The 26,963-nt window shown below is 45.5% G+C and overlaps 1 protein-coding gene across 1 annotated transcript in view; it reads right to left on the bottom strand.

Moving 5' to 3' along the window:
- Window positions 1-26,963, bottom strand: part of LOC139421970 (cell adhesion molecule DSCAML1-like) — an 86,590-nt gene that overhangs the window by 26,812 nt on the left and 32,815 nt on the right. Inside the window, exons 4-6 of the mRNA XM_071173113.1 lie at window positions 8,525-8,671; window positions 5,680-5,958; window positions 1,633-1,908 (exon numbers count right to left, since the gene is read on the bottom strand). Of these exons, the coding sequence (XP_071029214.1) occupies window positions 1,633-1,908; window positions 5,680-5,958; window positions 8,525-8,671 (702 nt within the window). The remainder of the gene's footprint in view (window positions 1-1,632; window positions 1,909-5,679; window positions 5,959-8,524; window positions 8,672-26,963) is intronic.

Below are 26,963 nucleotides of genomic sequence, written 5' to 3'. Positions count from 1 at the left end.
CCTGTGTAATGATCATCCTGTTCAATCAGCTTCTTGATATGCCACACCTGTCAGGTGGTGGATTATCTTGGCAAAGGAGAAATGCTCACTAACAGGGATGTAAACAAATGAGTGCACAACATTTGAGAGAAATAATATTTTTGTTCATATGGAACATTTATAAGATATTTTATTTCAGCTCATGAAACATGGGACCAACACTTTACATGTTGCGTTTATATTTTTGTTCAGTGTAAATGGTAAAATTGTGTGTAATATGATTGCATTTTGGAACCCCATTCCCCTTATTGCCCCAAGATGAATGGTTTTGACTACGATCCACTGCTTTGACTGGTGCAGCTAGAAATCACAAGTGTCCATCCTATAATGAAAAGGCACCCGCAAAAGAAAATTCCACAAGCTTCTTGAGCATGGGCTGACGTGGCATTGCTGTAGGGCAGCCTGACAGAAGCCTACCAAAGGTTGCACTGTGTCCATTACAATGTAGAATCTAGTCCAAACCGTTCAATAGTTAAGCTATCCATATTACCAGAGCTTCCTTTTATTCTTTCTATTTCTATGGTGGATTTAAGGCCGCAATTTATGGAACATGCCAAAACTTTGGAGATAACAATAGTAAAATATACTGGTTTTCCATATCCATCTGTGGCAAAGATTTCCCTAAATACTTATGACAAATATATATTTGTATTTTTTATTATTTAACCTTTATTTAACTAGGCAAGTCATTTAAGAACAAATTCTTATTTACAGTCATGGCCTAGGAACAGTGGGTTAACCCCCTTGTTCAGGGGCAGAACAACAGATTGTTTACCTTGTCAGCTCAAGGATTCGATCTAGCAACTTTTTGGTTACTGGCCCAGCACTCTAAACACTAGGCTACCTGCTGCCCCAAATTCAGCTCCAGAACCAGCCATAGAGTAGGCCAGCCAGCTAGCTAATCTTTTGATTAGTGTTGCAACAACATATAACATTAGCTAGCTAGATAAGGTTAGCATGCTAACTAGCTACGCTGACAGACTTGTTGTTATTTCTCCCCTCCACATGGAAATCTCCACAACATTCCATTCCCCAATATGTGAATATGTATTAGCAGCCTGCATCATTCTTTGGAGGTGGAACTTAAATGAGAAATTCCGCTATAGGTCAGGAATTACGTCAAAATAGGGATTGCATTGTCCTCTGGTGTGGGCCTCTAAAGCTAAATTCCTACAACTCAAAAAACAATTAATGACTTATGCCATGTTAATATGACATCTGAGTGAGAATGGCTAACAAAATCAATGTGTGCCCACTGCAGGTCAGGGGCACGTGCCCAGTCAGTATTCGGTCATGACTACTACAAGTTTAGATAGCTGGCTAGAACTAACTACCAATCAAAAATGTAGTGACTGGCATAACAACAGAAAGATTGCTGATGCTCAACCAAATTTCAAAATTGCAACCAGGTTATTTTACTATTCATACTCTCAGTAAAAAATTGAGACCCCGACTGAGTTCCAAACAAAAAAACATAATCAATCTCTTATGTCGCTTATGCCTGGAACCGGCCCTGTCTGTAAGAATGACGTTGCTTGCTTCCCACCCTCCCATCCAACCTTCCCTCCCACCTTCCCTCTCTCATCCTCTTACCCTCCAGCAGTATGATAGAGAAGTCCTGGGCGGTGTGGCCCTTGCGGGAGGCAAAGCACTGGTAGGCCCCAGAGTGGCTCTTCTGAGCGGCTGTGATCTGCAGGGTGTCGTTGTGGGAGCCCTGTATAGAGATGTGCTGGTCTGGGACTATAGGTTCTGTGTTCCTGTACCAAGCCACTGTGTACTCTGGCGAACCCTCCACAGCACAGGTAAAGAACAGGGTACTGCTGATGCCCGTCTTCAGACTCTTAGGGGAGAGGGTCACTCGCAGGGGGTCTGTGGGAGGAGAGAGAACACACACATGACAGAAAAACAAAACAGCGCAATCAGTTGAGGAGACTCAGTCCGTTTCGGGCAGTCATTAAAAAAGCAGCTGGAGACATTACTTCACTTCACTTCACATCTCTGTCCATATACACACACACACACACACACACACACACATATGTGTATATATATTTATCTATATCTATATATATATATGTATATGTATGTGTGTGTGTGTGCGTGTGTGCGTGTGTGCGTGTGTGCGTGTGTGTGTGTGTGTGTGTGTGTGTGTGTGTGTGTGTGTGTGTGTGTGTGTGTGTGTGTAAATGTCAGTGAGCAATAAGGCAGCTGGTGGTGTGTGCTGGGGGTATGGCTGTGCAACCCAAGCCCCCCTCACCCTGTCAGAGTCACACTGTGTGCTGCCATGATGTGCCCACTGGCAAAACCTGCCTCTGTTCTGCTCTCTCCTTTTTTTTTATCTCTCCTGCACTATGTCTCTCTCTCTCTCTCTCTTCTCTGTGTTTTTATAAATCTGTTTCTCTCTCTCATTCTTCCTTTCTCTATGAAAGATATACTTCAATTTACATGTTTCATTGTTCCTTCTCTGTCATCTTTTAGTCCACCCCCCACGCCCTCTGCTCTCTGTATCTCTCTAACAGTGACTGGTGTTGGCGGTGGTGTGAAGTGCTCATTCTCAGTGCATTACTGTCCTGTCCTCGGTCTAGATATGATATGACATGGCATCATACACTACACACCCATTCATACGGATCCATTTCTCACATTATACGTGTGAACGTGTGTGTGTGTGTGTGAGTACAGAATATGAGCCTGTCTGCCGCCGATTCAGAAAACGGTGTGAGTGTATCTGTCTGTATGTCAGTCTGACATTAACAGTAAGTGCACACTGCATTTAACCATGGCAAGGTGACTGGGAATATGGCCGAATACAAACAGTGTAGTTATTCCCTCCATAAGGCAATCAAACAGGCAAAACGTCAGTACAGAGACAAAGTGGAGTTGCAATTCAACGGTTCAGACACGAGACGTATGTGGCAGGGTCTACAGACAACCACGGACTACAAAGGGAAAACCAGCCACATTGAGGACACCGTCTTGCTTCTGGACAAGCTAAACGCTCTTCGCACGCTTTGAGGATAACACAGTGCCACCGACTACCAAGGACTGTGGACTCTCCTTCACCGTGGCCGACGTGAGTAAGACATTTAAGCGTGTTAACCCTCGCAAGGCTGCCGGCCGTGATGGCATCCCTAGCCACATCCTCAGAACATCCTCAGATCATGCTGGAGTGTTAACGGACATATTCAATGTCTCCCTATCCCAGTCTGCTGTCCCCTTTTGCTTCAAGATGTCCAGCATTGTTCTTATACCCAAGAAAGCAAAGGTTACTGAACTAAATGACAGAAGCATTAACTTCTGTTATCATGAAGTACTTTGAGAGGCTAGTTAAGGATCATATCACCTCTACCTTACCTGACACCCTAGACCCACTTCAATTTACTTAACGCCCCAATAGATCCACAGACGATGCAATAGCCATCGCACTACATACTGCCCTATCCCTTCTGGACAAGAGGAATACCTATGTAATAATGCTGTTCACAAAACAAAGGAGCTGATTGTGGACTTCAGGAAACAGCACAGGGAACATGCCTCTATCCACATCGACGGAAACCGCAGTGGTGAAAATGGTAAGCTTCAAGTTCCTCTGCGTACATATCACTGGAGATCTGAAATAGTCTACCCACACAGACAGTGTGGTGAAGAAGGCGCAACAGCACCTCTTCAACCTCAGGAGGCTGAGGAAATTTGGCTTGGCCCCTAAAACCCTCACAAACTTTTACAGATGCACAATTGAGAGCATCCTGTCGAGCTGTATCACCGCCTGGTAGGGCAACTGCACTGCCCGCAACCGCAGGGCTCTCCAGAGGGTTGTGCGGTCTGCCCAACGCATCACCGGGGGGCCCTCCAGGACACCTACAGAATCTGATGTCACGGGAAGGCCAAAAAGATCAACGACATCAACCACCCAAGCCACGGCCTGTTCACCCCGCTATCATCCAGAAGGCGAGGTCAGTACAGGTGCATCAAGGCTGGGACCGAGAGACTGAAAAACAGCTTCTATCTCAAGGCCATCAGACTGTTAAATAACCACCACTAGCCGGCTTCCACCCGGTTACGCAACCCTGCACCTTAGGCTGCTACCCTATATACATAGACTTGGATTCACTGGCCACTTTAATAATGTTTACATACTGCTTTACTAATCTCATATGTACAGTTGAAGTCGGAAGTTTACATACTCTTAGTTTTGGCAAGTCGGTTAGGACATCTACTTTGTGCATGACTCAAGTAATTTTCCAACAATAGTACGCACGTATAAACACCATGGGACCACGCAGCTGTCATACCTCTCAGGAAGGAGACGCATTCTGTCTCCTAGAGATGAAAGTACTTTGGTGTGAAAAGTGCAAATCAATCCCAGAACAACAGCAAAGGACCTTGTGAAGATGCTGGAGGAAACAGGTACAAAAGTATATACATCCACAGTAAAACGAGTCCCATATTGACATAGCCCGAAAGGCCGCTCAGCAAGGAAGAAACCCCTGCTCCAAAACCACCGTAAAAAAGCCAGACTATGGATTGCAACTGCACACGGGGACAAAGATCCTACTTTTTGGAAAAATGTCCTCTGGTCTGATGAAACAAAAATAGAACTGCTTGGCCATAATGACCATCGTTATGTTTGGAGGAAAAAGGGGGAGGCTTGCAAGCCGAAGATCACCATCCCAACCGTGAAGCACGGGGGTGGCAGCATCATGTTGTGGGGGTGCTTTGCTGCAGGAGGGACTGGTGCATTTCACAAAATAGATGGCATCATGAGGCAGGATAATTATGTGGATATATTGAAGCAACATCTCAATACATCAGTCAGTCAGCAAGTTAAAGCTTGGTCGCAAATGGGTCTTACAAATGGATAATGACCCCAAGCATACTTCCAAAGTTATGGCAAAATGGCTTAAGGACAACAAAGTCAAGGTATTGGAGTGGCCATCACAAAGCCCTGACCTCAGTCCTATAGAAAATGTGTGGGCAGAACTGAAAAAGTGTGTGCGAGCAAGGAGGCCTACAAACCTGACTCAGTTACACCAGCTCTGTCAGGAGGAATGGGCCAAAATTCACCCAACTTATTGTGGGAAGCTTCTGGAAGGCTACCCAAAACGTTTGATCCAAGTTCATCAATTTAAAGACAATGCTACCAAATACTAATTGAGTGTATGTAAACTTCTGACCCACTGGGAATGTGATGAAAGAAATAAAAGCTGAAATAAAGCATTCTCTCTACTATTATTCTGACATTTCACATTCTGAAAATAAAGTGGTAATCCTAACTGACCTAAAACAGGGAATCTTTACTAGGATTAAATGTCAGGAATTATGAACAACTGAGTTTAAATGTATTTGGCTAAGGTATATGTAAACTTCCGATTTCAACTGTATATACTGCATTCTATTCTACTGAATTTTAGTCAATGCCACTCCGACATTATTCGTCCTAATATTTATATATTTCTTAATTGCATTCTTTTACTTTTAGATTTGTGTGTATTGTTGTGAATTGTTAGATATTACAGCACTGTTGGAGCTAGGAACACAAGCATTTTGCTACACCTGCAATAACATCTGCTAATAAAATTTGTTTTGCGGGTTTGTGCCAAACTTATTTCCCCTTTGCCAACCCCCCCCCCCTCTCCTCACCTATGACATAGAGTGCTCCGGACACCTCCTTCGAGCCGAAGCTGTTGGTGACCTCACAGGCGTAGCTACCGCTGTCCTCCTGCCTGAGGTCACTGATGGTCAGACCCGTGAGGCGCCGCGTCCAGCGTGCATCGGAGGGCAGCGGGCGCCCGTCCTTTAGCCAACGCACCGTGGGGCTGGGGTACCCTGCTGCCATGCAGGGGAGCTCCACACTCTGACCAGCCGGGACTTCCCCCGCCTGGAAACTGTCCAGGATAGAGGGAGACGATTCGGTGGGGTCTGGGGGGGGGGGGGGGGGGGGGGGGGGGGGGGGGGGGTTGGTAACAGGTTAGACTTTGGACTGGGGTAGGGGATGGGATGTTTACAACATACACTATACAGTACCAGTAAAAAGCTTGGACACACCTACTCATTCAAGGGTTTTTCTTTATTCGTACTACTTTCTACATTGTAGAATAATAGTGAAGACATCAAACTATGAAATAACACATATGGAATCATGTAGTAACCAACAAAGTGTTAACAAATCAAAATATATTTCATATTTCAGATTCTTCAAAGTAGCCATCCTTTGCCTTGATGACAGCTTTACACACTCTTGGCATTCTCTCAACCAGCTTCATGAGGTAGTCACCTGGAATGCATTTCAATTAACAGGTGTGCCTTGTTAAAAGTTAATTTGTGGAATTTCTTTCCTTCTTAATGCGTTTGTGCCTATCAGTTGTGTTGTGACAAGATAGGGGTGGTATACAGAAGATAGCCCTATTTGGTAGAATACCAAGTCCATATTATGGCAAGAACAGCTCAAATAAGCAAAGAAAAAATGACATATTTGAGATTCTTCAAAGTACCCATCCTTCGCCTTGATGACAGCTTTGCACACACTTGGCATTCTCTCAACCAGCTTCATGAGGTAATAATAAGCAAAGAAAAAACGACAGTCCATCATTACTTTAAGACATGAAGGTCAGTCAATACCATCAAGCAAAAACCATCAAGCACTATGAGGAAACTGGCTCTCATGAGGACCGCCACAGGAAAGAAAGACCCAGAGTTACCTCTGCTATGAGGAAACTGGCTCTCATGAGGACCGCCACAGGAAAGAAAGACCCAGAGTTACCTCTGCTATGAGGAAACTGGCTCTCATGAGGACCGCCACAGGAAAGAAAGACCCAGAGTTACCTCTGCTATGAGGAAACTGGCTCTCATGAGGACCGCCACAGGAAAGAAAGACCCAGAGTTACCTCAGCTGCAGAGGATAAGTTCATTAGAGTTAACTGCACCTCAGATTGTAGCCCAAATAAATGCTTCACAGAGTTCAAGTAACAGACACATTTCAACATCAACTGTTCAGAGGAGACTGCGTGAATTAGGCCTTTATGGTCGAATAGCTGTAAAGGACACCAATAATAAGAAGAGACTTTCTTGGGCCAAGAAACACGAGCAATGAACTTCAGACTGGTGGAAATCTGTCCTTTGATGACCTGGCCTCCACAATCACCCGACCTCAACCCAATTGAGATAGTTTGGGATGAGTTGGACCGCAGAGTGAAGGAAAAGCAGCCAACAAGTGCTCAGTATATGTGGGAATTCCTTCAAGAGTGTTGGAAAAGCATTCCAGGAGAAGCTGTTTGAGAGAATGCCAAGAGTCTGCAAAGCTGTCATCAAGGCAAAGGTTGGCTACTTTGAAGAATCTCAAATCTAAAACACTTTTTTGGTTACTACATGATTCCATATGTGTTATTTAATAGTGTTAATTTCTTCACTATTATTCTACAATGAAGAAAATAGTAAAACTAAAGAAAAAGCCTTGAATGAGTAGGTGTGTCCAAACTTGTTGCTTATACTGTATATACAGAAGTATGTGGACACCCCTTCAAATTAGTGGATTCGACTATTTCAGCCATACCCGTTGCTGACAAGTGTATAAAATCGAGAACACAGCCATGCTATCTCCAACGTGGCATCGTCATAGGACCTTTCAAACAAATCAGTTTGTCTAATTTCTGCCCTGCTAGAGCTGCCTCAGTCAACTGTAAGTGCTGTTATTGTGAAGTGGAAACGTCTAGGAGCAACAACGGCTCAGCTGCGAAGTGGTAGGCCTAAGATCATCATGCGCAATGCCATGTGTCGGCTGGAGTGGTGTAAAGCTCGCCACCATTGAATTCTGGAGCAGTGGAAATGCGTTCTCTGGATTAATGAATTAGGCCTCACAGTCTGGCAGTCATACGGACAAATCTGGGCTACTTGCCAATGCATAGTGCCAACTGTAAAGTTTGGTGGAGAAGGAATAATGGTCTGGGGCTGTTTTTCATGGTTCGGGCTAGGCCCCTTAGTTCCCATGAAGGTAAATTGTAACGCTACAGAATACAATGACATTTTAGACGATTCTCTGTTACAGCATGACAATGCCCCCGTGCACAAAGCGAGGTCCATACAGAAACGGTTTGTTGAGACCGGTGTGGAAGAACTTGACTGGTCTGCACAGAGCCCTGATCTCAACCCCATCGAACACCTTTGGGATGAATTGGAACACAAACTGTGAGCCAGGCCTAATCACCCAACATCAGTGCCCAAGCTCGCTAATGCTCTTGTGGCTGAATGGAAGCAATGTTCCAATATCTAATGGAAAGCCTTCCCAGAAGAGTGGAGGCTGTTACAGCAGCAAAGGGGGAACCAACTCCATATTAATGCCCATGATCTTGGAATGAGACGATCGACGAGCAGTTGTCCACATCCTTTTGGTCATGTAGTGTATATTCATTCATATTCATAGACATTTATTACACACAAAACACTGTGTAGCGGTAATCAGAGCAATGACATACTTTACAGTCCCACTCACCCATGACAGACAGCCTGGCTCCATTGCTCTGCCGTGTCTCTCCGCTGTATTTGTGCTTGGTGATGCAGCGGTAGGTGGAGAGGGCATCCTCCTTCTGGACATCTGAGATGTACAGAGCACCAAAGGACGTCAGGAAGAACCTGTTACCTGTTACAGAGAGAACGTGATTGAACAAAGCCTCAAAATAACTCAAATACCCCCAACAAACAACCTAGTCAGGGCAAGGGTGACTGCTATCTAAACATGTGGCAACCTGTCATACCCTAGAGGACACACGCTGAGCTCACTACTAAACATGCAATACAATCACATTGAGAAACACTTGAAAATGGTCAAACCCTCACCATCACTTACAGTAAAGACGTTATCAACATCTCTACTCCAGTATTGTTGTGGTTGTTATAGAACACAGCCAGATGAGCCCAGGTCTGGTACGTGTGTCAGTGTGTGATGTACCCTGCCAGGCTGTGCCCTATTTTCAGCCTGTACCCATCTGGCAGACCCTGCCCAATTATTGGAGGGGTAGAGGAGAGGGATGGCACCATTTTAATGAGCATTTGCCAATTTGGGAAATGTTAACACTGTCCTATGTATGAACACATACTCACACACGTGTGCATACACACATACACACGCTGTTCTTCCTCTACTCGTTCTCTCTCACCTGGGTTCACTGCAGAGGCTCCCGGGCTATAGTCCAACAGCTTGAGCACAACTAGAGCATTCATGTGCAACTGTGTGTTTATCACCAAAGCTGTTTGATGGGTTCTAAGCCTGTCAGGTTATGTGTGTATGTGGAGGGTAGAGGGTGTGTATGTGGAGGGTAGAGGGTGTGTATGTGGAGGGTAGAGGGTGTGTGTGTGGAGGGTAGAGGGTGTGTGTGTGAGGAGGGTAGAGGGTGTGTGTGTGGAGGGTAGAGGGTGTGTGTGTGGAGGGTAGAGTGTGTGTGTGTGGAGGGTAGAGGGTGTGTGTGTGGAGGGTAGAGGGTGTGTGTGGAGGGTAGAGGGTGTGTGTGTGGAGAGTACGTGTGTGTGTGGAGGGTAGAGGGTGTGTGTGTGGAGGGTAGAGGGTGTGTGTGTGTGTATAGAGGGTAGTGTGTACATCTGCACGGTAGTTGTCTGACAGACAGCACAGGTAGAGAGAGGGTGTATTACTCTCTCTCTCTCTCTCTCTGTTGTGTGTGTGTGTGTGGGGAGGGGGGGGGGGCTAGCAGCAGGCTAACAGACAATGTGTGTGTGGAGGGTAGTGGCTCAGTCGCAGCGTAGGCTGTAATTTTACAGTCAGCCTTTGTTTGCACCCCTGAATTAATCCTTACAGGATAATGTGCACTTTAAGATTTCAACTCCCATAACACTGACACGCCACACTGTCACAACACACTGACAGACAAACAGAGAGGGAGAGAGATAAAGAGAGATAGAGATAAAGAGAGAGAGGGAGAGAGAGAATACAAGAGAAAGAGAGAGAGAGAGAAAGAGAAAACTAGAGGGAGCGAGAGATAGAGGGGGGAGAGAGAGAGAGAGAGAGAGAGAGAGAGCGAGAGAGAGAGAGAGAGAGAGTAAGAAAGAGAGAACTAGAGGGAGCGAGAGATAGAGGGGAGAGAGAGAGAAATGGAAATACATGTATAGATTGTAAATATAGTGAGACAGAGAGAGAAGGAGAGAGAAGAGAGAGAGAGGTAATGGGAGAGATAGCAAGAGGGATTGAGCTAGAGAGAGAGATATCCATCAACAAAAGATCTAAGAAGTGCTGTGCCATGGAGACACCTCCAGAACAGGAGCCATTTTAATCACATGATCTCCTCCACTATCCACCCATCTTAATTGTTTCTCTTGTTTATTCAATCCCTCTATCTTGAACCATCTCTCGTGATATATCCTCCTTAACATTTTCCCTCTTTCACACAATCACTTTCTCTCTCTCTCTGTTGTTAAGCAGAGTGGCAGACAGAGTAAAATATGAATCGCTAAATCACTGTACTCCCCAAGCTTTAATTCATGCTGACTTGACTGGATAAACTGAGAATGTAGCTAAAATGATGCACTAGATGAAGAACCACATTCACTCTGCTACCCACCCGCAGGCCTGTTGTTCTCGGTTGGGCTTGTCAGTCAATGATATACTAGGTTAGCAGAGAACAAGCAGGGTGTAAAAGATTAAAGGGAATAAGGGTGGAGCAAAAGAAGAAAGAGTAGGAGAAGTGTGTGTGTGTGTGTGTGTGTGCTTGTTCACATGGGTGTATATTCATGCATACTGTATGTGTATCTATATGTGTGAGGGGAACATTTTAAAGTGTGGGCATGTTCCATGTGTATGTGTTTCAGTGGACACTGTAATTATCTGGGTTAGACTGCTGAGCTCAGGCCTTGTTGTCAAACACTGCACAGGAAGGCCTACACTGGTGGGCTACACTGTCAAAATCACACTGCTTTCAAGTGAGCCTGGATTCCACTACAAACCTATAGACCTGCAGTTTGGTAGCAGGCAGAACCTGGGAGGGCTATATGAGGGGTGAGGGGAGCGGGAGAAAGATTTTTAGACAAAAATAGGGACAGAGATATAGGATAGGAAAAGCAACTGTGAGAGAGAGAGAGAGAGAGAGAGAGAGAGAGAGAGAGAGAGAGAGAAGAGAGAGAGAGAGAGAGAGACATAGAAACAGTGTGTGATTTGCATAGCGCCGGTTGCGTAGGGTGTGGGTCTGAGCCAGTGTGTATGTGTGTGAGTGTGTGTAAGAGTCTTTGAGTCAGTAGCAGCCTCGTTTCCTCACATGCAAATGAAGGCAGAGGCACACAGCTAACGAGGCCCATATTTCCACCTCCTCACTGGGGCCATTATTTATTGATGTTCTGCGTCTTTCCCCCTCCCTCCCACTCTCGCGCTTTCTTCCCTCTCTCCCTGTTGCTAGGGGCTGCTTGCCATCCTGCGGGTGCTTCTGTGACGATGTTTGGGGTGCAGTCACTCGACCGCCCCTCCCCCTTTCAGTGTAAGCAAACAGACAGAGGCACTGACACACGCGTGCACGCACACACATGCACACGCGCACGCACGCACACTAGAGGGTGAAAGTTCAGCCAGGCAGCTTGGCATTGGGTAAATAATTGGAGTGAGCTGGGTCCTTTAAATTTAAAAAAGAATGGGATGATTTTTTCATGGACGTAGGAGTGTCACAGTTTGTCATTATATATCACTGTCTATCTGACTTCCCCTGCCTCTCTTCATCAACAGAGAGAGAGTTGGAGGGAAGGGAAGAGGGTGAGAGAAGGTGAGAAGAGAGAGGGGGATGAACAAGGGATCATAGAGGAGGGACTGTCACTGAGAGAAGAAAGAAAGAAGAAACTGAGCAGATTCAGAAGACATTCACTCTGCAGTACTGGAATATGCATACAAAAATACCTGCAAATACACACACACACACACTCACACACACACACACACACACACACACACACACACACACACACACACACACACACACACACACACACACACACACACACACACACACACACACACACACACACACACACACACACTCACACACACTCACACACACACACACACACACACACACACACACACCTTGGCAGGTTTACAATAGCATAGGAAAACACTAGCCCTACAGACTAAAAATAAAAGGTTCTTGGAGTATCCTTTATGGGTTCTTCAAATGTAAACTGTGGGGGAACCCCTATAGGTTCTTCAAATGTAAACTGTGGGGGAACCCCTATAGGTTCTTCAAAGAAACCCTTTTACAGTTTTTTTCGATTGCTAAACGACAGTGGGCACAACTGGAGTCACATGTGCAAAACTCTAACTACAGTCTGCACTACCAACAGTCACCTGAGCTAAACAGTTCACATCACCTGCAAAACTCATTCCAAGCAACACAACTCTTAACACATGGCTCAAAACACGCTAAGTGCAGCCAAACACTATGCACAACCCTCACTGAGATAACACACACTGTCACTCAGAACACACTGAGAGTAAAAACACTAGCATCAAACACCAATACAGAAAATACAAACTTTTCATCTTTACAGTTTGAACAATTTCAGTGACTTCATACAAAGTAATCTTTTCTTCAAAGAAAAGAGTGACATTCTTTCACATGATTTATTAACATTTTTAGAACATAACAATTCTTTAAGGTAAATGAAAATTAGCAGTTTGCTTCAATAGTCTGTAGTAATTTACGGAATTACAGTAATGAGAAAAAAAGGGTGGAAACTAAAAGTACATACTGTAATTCGAACAAATAATTGAGGGGCTAATCCTGCCTCTCTCTAGCATCAGGCCACAGGTTTTCTTCAACATCACATCTAATGTTTTCTCTTGCCATGCACCTGGGGAAGAACCTTCTGGAGTGCCTTATCCATCTTTGGCAGTCCTCTGGACTCGTGTCCTCACATCCTGGAAGCATGGCTTCCAAAAGAGACATTTGGTCATGTGGGTGGTGACCAAACACTTTCCACCTCCAGGCAGAGAAAAACTCCTCTATTGGGTTGAGGAAAGGTGAATATGCAGGCAGGTACAAAACCATAAATCTGTGATGTGCTTCAAACCAATCTGTGACAGCTGCAGAGTGGTGAAAAGCAACGTTATCGCAAACTATGACAAAAACTTGGGGGTTTCTTACTGGCTCCCCCTGTTCTGCTGGCACTAGCTGAGCATAGAGCTGTTCTAGGAAAGATATAAGCCTTTCTGTGTTGTATGGGCCAATGAGTGGTGTGTTGAGAAGCAAACCATCATTGGCCATTGCAGCACACATGGTGATATTTCCCCCCCTTTGGCCTGGAACCTCCACAGTGGCCCTTTGACCTATAACATTCCTTCCTCTGCGCCGTGTTTTGGCAAGGTTAAATCCAGCTTCATCGATAAATACAAATGAATGTGGTCTTTCCAGTCTTCCACCTCCATTACTCTCTGAAAAACAGTAAGTGCACAGTTTTACTGTAGAAATGCTAGTGTTTTTTTTTACTGTAAATATTTTGTATAGCTGTGTACAGACGTCTTACCTGGACATATTGGTATCTTTGCTCTTTTACCCATTCACTGTTTCTCTCGAACGATACAGTGTATAACTGTTTCATTGTAACTTGGTGTTTCTTTAGGACTCGAGCAATAGTTGTTGTGCTGACAGAATTAACATTTTCAAATATATCATTATCAGCCAGCACTCTATCTTGAATCTCCCGCAGTTTTATTGCATTGTTGACAACAATCATGTCAACAATAGCATTTTCCTGCGCATCTGAAAATATTTTTCCTCTTCCCCCTGTTGGGGGCAGCCTTTGGGTCCTGTTGTAAAAATATATTTTACAGTCAAACTTACTGTAATATATATCTGTGTAAATATTATATAATTGCAATACAAAATAGATTCCTGTAATGTTTTCATTTACTGTAAGGATGTAACTCTCACCTGTTTGCATGATGGAAAATTCGCATTACAGATGCCACTGTGGATCTTTGCAGATTGGGTTTCACCCTCAACCCTGCCTCTCTCAATGAGAGACCATGGTTCACGACATGGTCTATAAGTGTAGCCCTTATTTCATCTGAAATAACAGCTCTTTGTCTTCTTTGTCTTCCTCCACGCATCCGCCCTCTCCCTGCCACCCTTCTCCCTCCACGAACCCATCTTCCTTGTTCCATTTCCAAAATGAGTCTTTCTGAGCTCTACCTATATATACTGTAATATATGTGTGTGTGTTCACTAACAAGTCTAAAACAAGACACCTGCTTAACCTTTCAGCTGAAATTGCAATCAGCAGTGTTTGAAAGGCACAAGCCTGAAATCTATTCCGTTTTGAATGTGTGGTTCACAGTTTTGACAGCAGTGTGTTAGCATTTGAACAAAGTGCTGTAAATCCACAGTGTTGTGCAGGTTGTGGTTAAAGTCATGGGATAAGTGTGTAGAGTTTTGAAAACTGTGTTCAAGCAATGAAAAACGAACTAGAGTTTGGTCCACATGAACTGCTGCTGTGCAGACTGTAGTTAGAGTTTTGCACATGTGACTCCAGTTGTGTCCACTGTCGTTTAGCAATCGAAAAAAACTGTAATGGATCCTCTAAGAACCTTTTGAAGAAACTTTTGGGGCACATTTCTGAACTACCCCTCCCCTCTTATTATTATTATTATTATTATTATTATGTTTTCACCTTTATTTAACCAGGTAAGCTAGTTGAGAACAAGTTCTCATTTACAACTGCGACCTGGCCAAGATAGAGCATAGCAGTGTGAACAGACAACAACACAGAGTTACACATGGAGTAAACAATTAACAAGTCAATAACACAGTAAAAAAAATATATACACATTGTGTGCAAAAGGCATGAGGAGGTAGGCGAATAATTACAAATTAGCAGATTAACACTGGAGTGATAAATGATCAGATGGTCATGTGCAGGTAGAGATACTGGTGTGCAAAAGAGCAGAAAAGTAAATAAATAAAAACAGTATGGGGATGAAGCAGGTAAATTGGGTGGGCTATTATTAATAATAATATGCAGAACAATAACAACAATAACAACAATAACAACAATATTTTAGTTGTCAGTGTTTATTATGATTTTAGTGGCAAAGCAGAATTGAAAAAATCTAAATATGATGTCAACTCCCAGCAGAGCCCCAAGTCCAATGGATATATCCTCTGGCCTGTTGATGTTAATGTGATGATGTTCTCCGTATCCATAGCCACAATGATTTTGCAGTGCATGGTGATCAAACAGGTTTCCTGTTATATTCATCAGAGGTGTAGGGAGGGTGAAGTCTGGGAATCCCCCCAAAATATAATTATACATATTTATTAACAAAACAGTACTTGTACTTTAGTTTCTATGGTAAATGTGAAAGAAATAAACTGTTTTGATAATGGTTTTCATACACATACAGTACCTTGTCCATAATATAGAGGCCTATGGAATATTAATTGAAGAGGTAAGGGGGGAGGATGGTACATGTGATCTGCATAACATACCAATGCATATTGACATAACTTTGTACGCCTCCTTGTCTGTATACCTGCAGACACAGACACAAAAGTGAGCAGTTCAGTCATCTGCACCCAACACAGCTAGCCTTCAACATATCTTATAGCCTACACATTCTTACCTCTTTGTTGATTCATATCCATTGAATTGTGTCCATTTTCTGTTTCAGAAAGATTTGCACCAATATGAAAAGATAAACGGTATCATCATAAAACAATATCAATGTAGATCATACAAGGGACAACCCTTAACTTAACTGAAAAATTTAAAGATCTCCTCAATTTAAGTGCCTGCACCTGCTGCCCTTTCAAATCCAAATGTTTCAGTTGGGCAGTTAGGTTCCTGCAAGAACCCCCGCCAACTAAGGAGGTTTCTCGATGAACCCCACCTCCTATTTGGTTCTTAGAATAACTTTTAGGGGACATTTTCAGAGCCAAGAACCCTAAGGTTATTTGAAGAACTTTGAGGATCTTAGAAGAACTCTTGTTGAACCCCTCCCTTTTAGAGTGCAGCTATTAAACAACAGGATCAAATAAATCAACAACATGGAAAGAGAATCACAGAGTGACTTTCATAGAGTGAATCAACTGACTGAATCAGCTCCATGGACAGAGAATCACAGAGTGACTTCCATAGAGTGAATCAACTGACTGAATCAGCTCCATGGACAGAGAATCACAGAGTGACTTCCATAGAGTGAATCAACTGACTGAATCAGCTCCATGGACAGAGAATCCCTCCAAAAGAGAGTGAATCAACCTAGTGAATCAGCACCACTGACAGAGAATCACTTCAATAGAAAGTGAATCAAGCAACTGAATCAGAGCCAGTCACTACCACTAAAATGAGGATCCAGTGATTTCAAGCCCACTCCTCTGGCCTCTACTCTGACTGCCACACCTAGTCAGCTAGAGGTGAATGGAAAGTGAATAGGAGAAGAGAGCTGAGCCAAGGCTGGAGTAGATAACAGCTCATCCACATTTTACTATGCTCCACTCTTATTGTTAACATATCCACAAGGCTATACTAACCCATGAATGGAATAGAATAGGTGTGCTGTGCCTGAATTCAAAACGAGACCCCACAACACTCTCTCTTTCTCTCTCTCTTCCCTCCCTCTCTTCTTTCTCCTGCATACATTAAAAGGCTGAAGTAGTTGCAGGTGTCAGACAATTAAATATCTACACTTCCCTGGCTTCTATTCTCCCCCCCACCATTTATCAATGGTGCCCTCTTCACTCCGCTCAATTCACATTCAAAGCAGCTTTATTGGCACCACTGATGTGTTACAACTAATCGTGCAGTGTTAGCCCCGCCCCTTTCCATCTAGCTCACAAAAGGTGCTTTGTTAGCATGACCACACAGTTCAGTAATGTCGGAAGTAACGCAGAACCACTATCAGTCAAATCTACAGAATGAATGAGGGATATCCGAATCTCTGACTCCCTCTGTCTCCCCTCTGTCTCCCCTCTGTCTCCCCTCTGTCTCCCCTCTGTCTCCCCTCTGTCTCCCTCTGGGGGTTGGAAAGAGAGACAGAGACACAAGGTTTGTCATATTTTCATTAAAAAGCCATGCTTCACCGTCTTGTCCTATAACCGCTGTCCTCTCCCCTAACTAATCATTGCTCAATCCTTTCTTCTTTCCTCCCTCCCTCCCTCTCTCCTCTGTTCTGTTCTGTTTGTTGATGAGACTGTGACCTCCATACAAACCCCCCAGTCTCCCTTCTCTAACACTACTGACATTTACAATGAGCAATGAAGAGGAGGAGGATGGGGGGATAGAGGGGGTAACAGTGTATAAGTGGAGTCGGAGACAGAGAGAGGGAGAGGAGGAGAGACGGAGGGAGATAGATAGACGGGGACAGACAGAGGGAGGGAGGGAGAGGAGGAGAGACGGAGGGAGATAGATAGATGGGGACAGACAGAGGGAGGGACAGGAGGAGAGACGGAGGGAGATAGATAGACGGGGACAGACAGAGGGAGGGAGAGGAGGAGAGACGGAGGGAGATAGATAGACGAGAACAGACAGAGGGAGGGAGGGAGAGGAGGAGAGACGGAGGGAGATAGATAGACGGGGACAGACAGAGGGAGGGAGAGGAGGAGAGACGGAGGGAGATAGATAGACGGGGACAGACAGAGGGAGGGAGAGGAGGAGAGACGGAGGGAGATAGATAGACGGGGACAGACAGAGGGAGAGGAGGAGAGACGGAGGGAGATAGATAGACGGGGACAGACAGAGGGAGGGAGAGGAGGAGAGACGGAGGGAGATAGGTAGACGGGGACAGACAGAGGGAGGGAGAGGAGGAGAGACGGAGGGAGATAGATAGACGGGGACAGACAGAGGGAGGGAGAGGAGGAGAGACGGAGGGAGATAGATAGACGGGGACAGACAGAGGGAGAGACATGAGGAGAGACGGAGGGAGATAGATAGACGGGGACAGACAGAGGGAGGGAGAGGAGGAGAGACGGAGGGAGATAGATAGACGGGGACAGACAAAGGGAGGGAGAGGAGGAGAGATGGAGGGAGATAGGTAGACGGGGACAGACAGAGGGAGGGAGAGGAGGAGAGAGGGAGGGAGAGGAGGAGAGACGGAGGGAGATAGATAGACGGGGACAGACAGACAGAGGGAGGGAGAGGAGGAGAGACGGAGGGAGATAGATAGACGGGGACAGACAGAGGGAGGGAGAGGAGGAGAGACGGAGGGAGATAGGTAGACGAGGACAGACAGAGGGAGGGAGAGGAGGAGAGACGGAGGGAGATAGGTAGACGGGGACAGACAGAGGGAGGGACAGGAGGAGAGACGGAGGGAGATAGGTAAACGGGGACAGACAGAGGGAAGGACAGGAGGAGAGACGGAGGGAGATAGATAGACGGGGACAGACAGACAGAGGGAGGGAGAGGAGTAGAGACGGAGGGAGATAGGTAGACGGGGACAGACAGAGGGAGGGACAGGAGGAGAGACGGAGGGAGATAGATAGACGGGGACAGACAGAGGGACAGGGTACAGTCCAGTTGTTTCCACTACATTGGGAGCGTGTCTCTTCTGCTCCACTTGCCGCTCTGTCCCCAGTTTGCCCAGTGTGACTTTAAACAGTAAACACTAGGGAGGAGACAGAGACTCCAAACATAGACTAACAGGCCAACGTACAGGAAAGCATGACATGTACACACCGTCCCTGTAAACCACTATACTATAGATGCACTCAAATTTAGTTTTCTATGCTGTAGAAACTATAGGCCAGGGACATACACTGAGTACATTGAACATTAGGAACATCTTCCTAAAATGACATATGCACCCCCTGCCCTTTTGCCCTCGGAACAGCCTGAATTGGTCGGGTCATGGACTCTGCAAGGTGTCGAAAGCACAGGTATGCTGGCCCATGATGACTCCAATGTGTACAACAGTTGTGTCAAGTTGGCTGGATGTCCTTTGGGTGGTGGACCTTTGATGATACACACGGGAAACTGTTGAGCGTGAAAAACCCAGCAGCGCTGCAGTTCTTCACACAAACCGGTACGCCTGGCACCTACTACCATACCCCGTTCAAAGGCACTTACATTTTTGTCTTGCCCAATCACCCTGTGAATGGCACGCACACACACACACACACACACACACACACACACACACACACACACACACACACACACACACACAGACACACACACACACACACACACACACACACACACAAATCTCAGTAATTAAAATCATCCCACAGTCACTGGCCTTTGCCCCTTTCTCCTCCTTGTTGTAAATGAAGAGAAACAGAGAGAGATGGCCACATGGTATGTGTCAGTGTGTGTGTGTGTCAGTGTGTCTGTGTGTGTGTGTGTTGCACTGTGCTCTGGCGTAGCCCATGGACTGGGGCAGTTGGCTGCAATAGCTGCACTGAGTGAGCTGACTGGTCCCTCCCTATTAGAGCACTGGTGGCAGAGGAGTGTTTCAACCAAGCCAGGAGGGACAGCCCCCCCCCTCTCCCCCCTCTCTCTTTCCCCCCCTTTCTATAACCCCTTCCCCCCCTCTCGCCCCCCCCCCCCCCTCTCAACACCCCTCTCTCACCCCCGCTCTCAACCCCCCTCTCTCCCCCTCTCTCTCCCTCTCTCCCTCTCTCTCCCTCTCCCCCCTCCCCTCTCTCTCGGTCCCCCCTTTCTCTCCCCCCCTACCCCCCCCTCTCGCACTCTCTCTCTTTCTTACCCCCTCTCTCTCTCCCTCTCTCTCTCTCTCCCTCTCTCTCTCTCCCTCTCTCTCCCCCTCCCCTCTCTCGCTCCCCCCTACCCCCCCTCTCGCCCTCTCTCTCTTTCTTACCCCCTCTCGCCCTCTCTCTCTTTCTTACCCCCTCTCTCTCGCCCTCTCTCTCTCTTTATCTCTTTCTTTCTACCTCTCTCTCGCTCTCCCTCTCTCACACACACAAACGCAAAAACACAGTAGGTCAATTGAGATTGCATGGACATCGGTGCGAGGCACTCATCGACCAGAGACAGACCTCAAATCCCCCACAGACAACACAACCGTCTGAGCACACACACACACACACACACACACAGGCCACAACTAGGACATAGAATAAGTGGAGCAAAACATAGACAACAACTCAAGTAGGACGTCCAGAGAAAGTGCTACTGTCTGCAGTAGGTGTAAACAACAGGACACACAAACACGGACTGCATGTGAGGTTAGAGACTGGGAGTGTTCACTGTTCTAGAGTCACTAAAGGCCTGCCTAACCAGCTGCTCTGTATCATCTCTTCTTACCCTGAATTATTGAGAGCTGTCTTGTCTGTGGTTTGGGGTTAAAGAGAACACAAACACACCTCAGATACCTTCAATTATTCACCCGCTTACACACACGCACGTGCGCATGAACACTCACACACGGACACACACGCATACACACGCCATTTAAAAACCACACACAAACTAACAAAACCACACACAAACCACAAATCAAACCCAATGTACACACTAATCCATAACTAACTACACACACACACTCAATCTCACTTTCCCTTGCATTCCCTCCTCCTGTGTGATCTCTCATGCACTTGTCCTCTGTCCTCACTTCCCAGTGCTCTCCCACACACATCAATCAGCTAGCTGCCATGTTGTCATGGCCTCTATGTAGGGTTGAACAGCTAATAGACTGCCTGGGCAGGGAAATCAATACACCTGATTGAGTGGTCTTGTAGGAACATGGCACTTGGCTGACCACCAGTGATCTTGATAGATCCCCAAATATGTTTTTGGTCTTCCCTGGTCAACAGTCCGCTAGAAAAATACTTCTTGATACTACTTACACGTTTCATAAATCACAATGCATTTCAATTGCCAAAGACCTGAACAGTATAAATGGCCACTGTAACTAGTCTTCAACCGTTTACGCTAGAAAACGTGCAGATCAGTCTGGAACAGTGTGCTTGTATACAGCTTTTTGATACCATTTATGCTTTTTGAACTTGAACCATTTTAAATGTGCAGAAAAGCTCCATAGGCTTGAATGGGAAGTATTGGGATGTACCACTGCTCTTGAACCCTTGAAGCTACAAACACCAAACCGACATTCACATATACAGATTGACTCAACTTAGATCAGTTGTCAAAAGATTGTTGATGCTATTTGAACTATAACCGTTTTAGATTTGCATAAAAGCTCCATAGACTTCAAAGGCAAAATGTGGATTCTTGATCCGTTTAAACTACAAACACCACACCAGCGTTAACATGTGCAGACTGACTCAACTTAGATGGCTCCAATACAGATTTTTGCCAGCATTCCTACTTCAACTATAAAGCTTGTCTTATCCCCATTCATTTCAATGGCATTCTAAATTGAAAACACTGCCACAAATCTTTCTGAATGTTCAAACTAAAACATCTTCAGAGCTTAAAAACACACAATATGGCGTCTGACGATATAGTACTCACTCTAGTCTACTACACTAATCCACTATAATAACAACACACCTACAAAACACCTCAAAATAGATCTATATAGCCAACGCATAGCATATGAAAACACTATTACTACCATTACTACTACGATTTCACAACCATAAATACTTCAAGACTGGCAAGCACACCACATTTACTTCCATAAATGTTATTTTCTAGACTTAACTGGGTTCCTATCCTGACCTCATTGTAAAATGTAAATTCTCAGAATTAAATGTACTGTACGGTAGGTACATCAAAGTGTTGCTATTGTGCATATACTGTAGTATATGTATTGTATACTGTAGTATATGTATTGTATACTGTAGTATATGTATTGCGGGATACAGTTTATGTGGAATATCTGTCTAGCCCTGCTTAGGACACAAGGTCAAAAATCAGACAGGGGGGGGGGGGGGGGGCTAAGACGGAGAGAAGGAGAGAGTGGGGAGGAGAATGGGGGTAAGTCTATCTCCAGTGCGGCTAGCTGGTTAGTAAGTGAATAACTGTTTCCTCAAACACGATTTCTTAGCAGAGTCTGCTGTAATCTCCCTGGGCTAATCCCTCTTTAGCTAGCCTAAACAAAAGAAGAGAGGAGAGGGGGAGAAAGGAGAAATCCCTTGTTGCCCAAAGTATCCTTACCCTTCTAAACCCTAACCCCCTATAGACCGTAGCAGGGCTCTTGATCTTTCCTCGATGATCCTTGACCTATAGACTAATGCAGACCTCTCTCACGTTCCTACAGTATGTGCTGTACCAGGCCAGAAGACACTACTTTAGTGTTGTGAATGAAATAGAGGTGGGAAGGGGGAGACTGGTGGTATACAGCCTCTGGGTGCAGTTTAGGATGTCTCTGATGTAACACACACACACAGTCTTTCCTCTCTCTTACAGTGAGCCGGGCCAGGGTTGGAGGGTAAGACAGTGGGCCAGCTATCTGTCAGAGTGATGTGCTCAGAGGGCCTGTCCCATCTCTCCCTGTTACACTGATTGACACTGATACACTGCTGTAGCATACACACTACTAACACTTATACAGTAGTAGAGGGAGACAAATACTGTGTGTGTGTGTGTGTGTGTGTGTGTGTGTGTGTGTGTGTGTGTGTGCGTGTGTGTGTGTGTGTGTGTGCTTGGGAGGGAGAGAGAGAGAGAGAGAGAGAGAGAGAGAGAGAGAGAGAGAGAGAGAGAGAGAGATTGGGAGAGAAAGATGTGCATGTGTGTGTGTGTGTGTGTGAGTGCAGTGGGTAAATAGTCAATAATAGCTGACACTTGTCAGCCCTGTGCTTTATACACACAAAGGCCTGTGGTCAGGGTATTGTATGACTCAGTCTCTCTGCTCTCCCCCTCCCTGGGCCTCTCAAGCAGAGATAATTACCCTTATTGTGCCCCTCACACACAAACACACACACACACAAGCTTATTCATGCCAAATAACACACCCGCCCATGTGCATATAGTCAGTCTGATAGAGTCAAACATGGCTGCCAGCGCCCCATCTGTTTCTGCCCCCTCTTCTTTCTCTACCCCCCTTACCCTCCTCTACCCACCTCTACCCTCCCACCACGCAGGGGCGAACATGAAAGGGGTAAAACAGGGAGACAGACAGACAGAGGAAAATAGAAAGTAAGAGATGTCTCTACAATATCCTCCAGACTTTTAGAGGCAACGGACTGTAATGATCTGATCTGTTGTGGAAACATTTTGTACCAATGTACAAAATGTACCAAACAATACTCTGCAGTAGGATAAGGCTCTGGGGTTATTTAGCTACTGTAGCCAGTAACTCTGGTTGTTAATCCAAACAGCTGTTCTAAAGGGTGGATGTTTTCATGTTTCAGTAATGTAGTGTGTGACATAACAAAGGCTGCATGTGATAGTAGTGAGTGTGTGTATATGTGTGTGTTGTTGGTATGGTTGGCTGGCTGATTTGGTCATTGTCATTGATGTTACCCCCCCATGGCTTTGCCATGTGCCGCATGGAACGGGGCTGCAGTGGAGGGAGGGATGGAGAGAGAGGGGTGAGGGTGGAGGGATGGAGAAATGGAAGCAGGGATGGAGAGAGAGAGAGAAAGAAGGGGGGTGAAATGTCGCCTGTCTGTGACAGTCGATGGGGTTTAGTTCCACAGGCCCTCAGGGGTCTCACGTGTGTGTGTCCCCCTCCACTCTTCTGTCCCTGTCCCACCTTGCCTGAGCATGACAATAGAGCCACCACACAACACAGCACTGAACACAGCGTTAATGCACACTGTATTAATGTTTAATGAGCTCCCCATGTTCAGATACTCTCAGAAAATCAGAAAATGGGTTTATTGTGTTGGGTGTGTGTGTGTGTGTGTGTGTGTGTGTGTGTGTGTGTGTGTGTGTGTGTGTGTGTGTGTGTGTGTGTGTGTGTGTGTGTGTGTGTGTGTGTGTGTGTGTGTGTGTGAGAAGAAGATGGGGTTAAGTGGCTTGCTACATTGTGATAGCGATGGTGTGTGTGTCAGAACAGTGTTTACAAGATCCAGCGCAGTCACAGACAAATGTAGCAATTCATGTATTCCTGCTTTGAGTGCACATACACAGATTGACAAACTCTCTATGTCCCTCCCTCGCTCATTTCCTTTACTATGTATATCTGCTTCCTCCTTTCTTCTCTCCTAGGATCTCCTGCATTCTACTCCAGTACTCCTCTGTCTCTGGGGTAGATAGGGAGAACAGCTGCTCTAGCGCACCACTAGCTACAGACTTTGACAGTCGTTGCTGTGTGTCTGGGACAGAGGGCTAGAGGCAGGGCAGCAGTGTTGATGACATAGTGAGGAGATATGATTGTGAGAGGGCAGCAGGGTTGATGACATAGTGAGGAGATATGATTGTGAGAGGGCAGCAGTGTTGATGACATAGTGAGGAGATATGATTGTGAGAGGGCAGCAGGTATGATGACATAGTGAGGAGATATGATTGTGAGAGGGCAGCAGGGTTGATGACATAGTGAGGAGATATAATTGTGAGAGGGCAGCAGTGTGGATGACATAGTGAGGAGATATGATTGTGAGAGGGCAGCAGTGTTGATGACATAGTGAGGAGATATGATTGTGAGAGGGCATGAGTGTTGATAACATAGTGAGGAGATATGATTGTGAGAGGGCAGCAGGGTTGATGACATAGTGAGGAGATATGATTGTGAGATGGCAGCAGTGTTGATGACATAGTGAGGAGATATGATTGTGAGAGGGCAGCAGGTATGATGACATAGTGAGGAGATATGATTGTGAGAGGGCAGCAGTGTTGATGACATAGTGAGGAGATATGATTGTGAGAGGGCAGCAGTGTTGATGACATAGTGAGGAGATATGATTGTGAGAGGGCAGCAGGTATGATGACATAGTGAGGAGATATGATTGTGAGAGGGCAGCAGGGTTGATGACATAGTGAGGAGATATGATTGTGAGAGGGCAGCAGTGTTGATGACATAGTGAGGAGATATGATTGTGAGAGGGCAGCAGTGTTGATGACATAGTGAGGAGATATGATTGTGAGAGGGCAGCAGGTATGATGACATAGTGAGGAGATATGATTGTGAGAGGGCAGCAGGGTTGATGACATAGTCAGGAGATATGATTGTGAGAGGACACAGAGTTGATGACATAGTGAGGAGATATGATTGTGAGAGGGCAGCAGGATTGATGACATAGTGAGGAGATATGATTGTGAGAGGGCAGCAGTGTTGATGACATAGTGAGGAGATATGATTGTGAGAGGGCAGCAGGTATGATGACATAGTGAGGAGATATGATTGTGAGAGGGCAGCAGGTATGATGACATAGTGAGGAGATATGATTGTGAGAGGGCAGCAGGGTTGATGACATAGTGAGGAGATATGATTGTGAGAGGGCAGGAGTGTTGATGACATAGTGAGGAGATATGATTGTGAGAGGGCAGCAGGGTTGATGACATAGTGAGGAGATATGATTGTGAGAGGGCAGTGGGGTTGATGACATAGTGAGGAGATATGATTGTGAGAGGACACAGGGTTGATGACAGTGAGGAGATATGATTGTGAGAGGGCAGCAAGGTTGATGACATAGTGAGGAGATATGATTGTGAGAGGGCAGCAGTGTTGATGACATAGTGAGGAGATATGATTGTGAGAGGGCAGCAGGTTTGATGACATAGTGAGGAGATATGATTGTGAGAGGGCAGCAGGGTTGATGACATAGTGAGGAGATATGATTGTGAGAGGGCAGCAGGGTTGATAACATAGTGAGGAGATATGATTGTGAGAGGGCAGCAGTGTTGATAACATAGTGAGGAGATATGATTGTGAGAGGACAGCAGGTATGATGACATATTTGGGAGATATGATTGTGAGAGGGCAGCAGGGTTGATGACATAGTGAGAAGATATGATTGTGAGAGGGCAGCAGGTATGATGACATAGTGAGGAGATATGATTGTGAGAGGGCAGCAGGGTTGATGACATAGTGAGAAGATATGATTGTGAGAGGGCAGCAGGGTTGATGACATAGTGAGGAGATATGATTGTGAGAGGGCAGCAGTGTTGATAACATAGTGAGGAGATATGATTGTGAGAGGACAGCAGGTATGATGACATATTTGGGAGATATGATTGTGAGAGGACAGCAGGTATGATGACATAGTGAGGAGATATGATTGTGAGAGGGCAGCAGGGTTGATGACATAGTGAGAAGATATGATTGTGAGAGGGCAGCATAGTGAGATATGATTGTGAGAGGGCAGCAGTGTTGATGACATAGTGAGGAGATATGATTGTGAGAGGGCAGCAGGGTTGATGACATAGTGAGGAGATATGATTGTGAGAGGGCAGCAGGTATGATGACATAGTGAGGAGATATGATTGTGAAAGGGCAGCAGGGTTGATGACATAGTGAGGAGATATGATTGTGAGAGGGCAGCAGTGTGAATGACATAGTGAGGAGATATGATTGTGAGAGGGCAGCAGTGTTGATGACATAGTGAGGAGATATGATTGTGAGAGGGCAGCAGTGTGAATGACATAGTGAGGAGATATGATTGTGAGAGGGCAGCAGGGTTGATGACATAGTGAGGAGATATGATTGTGAGAGGGCAGCAGGGTTGATGACATAGTGAGGAGATATGATTGTGAGAGGGCAGCAGGTATGATGACATAGTGAGGAGATATGATTGTGAGAGGGCAGCAGGTATGATGACATAGTGAGGAGATATGATTGTGAAAGGGCAGCAGGGTTGATGACATAGTGAGTAGATATGATTGTGAGAGGGCAGCAGTGTTGATGACATAGTGAGGAGATATGATTGTGAGAGGGCAGCAGTGTGAATGACATAGTGAGGAGATATGATTGTGAGAGGGCAGCAGGTATGATGACATAGTGAGGAGATATGATTGTGAGAGGGCAGCAGTGTGAATGACATAGTGAGGAGATATGATTGTGAGAGGGCAGCAGGTATGATTACATAGTGAGGAGATATGATTGTGAGAGGGCAGCAGGGTTGATGACATAGTGAGAAGAT

The sequence above is a fragment of the Oncorhynchus clarkii genome, chromosome 12 (assembly GCF_045791955.1).
Source record: "Oncorhynchus clarkii lewisi isolate Uvic-CL-2024 chromosome 12, UVic_Ocla_1.0, whole genome shotgun sequence".
Lineage (NCBI taxonomy): Eukaryota > Metazoa > Chordata > Actinopteri > Salmoniformes > Salmonidae > Oncorhynchus > Oncorhynchus clarkii.
The sequence above is the reverse complement of the archived record's forward strand: the minus strand, read 5'-3'. Positions and strand labels throughout refer to the sequence as shown.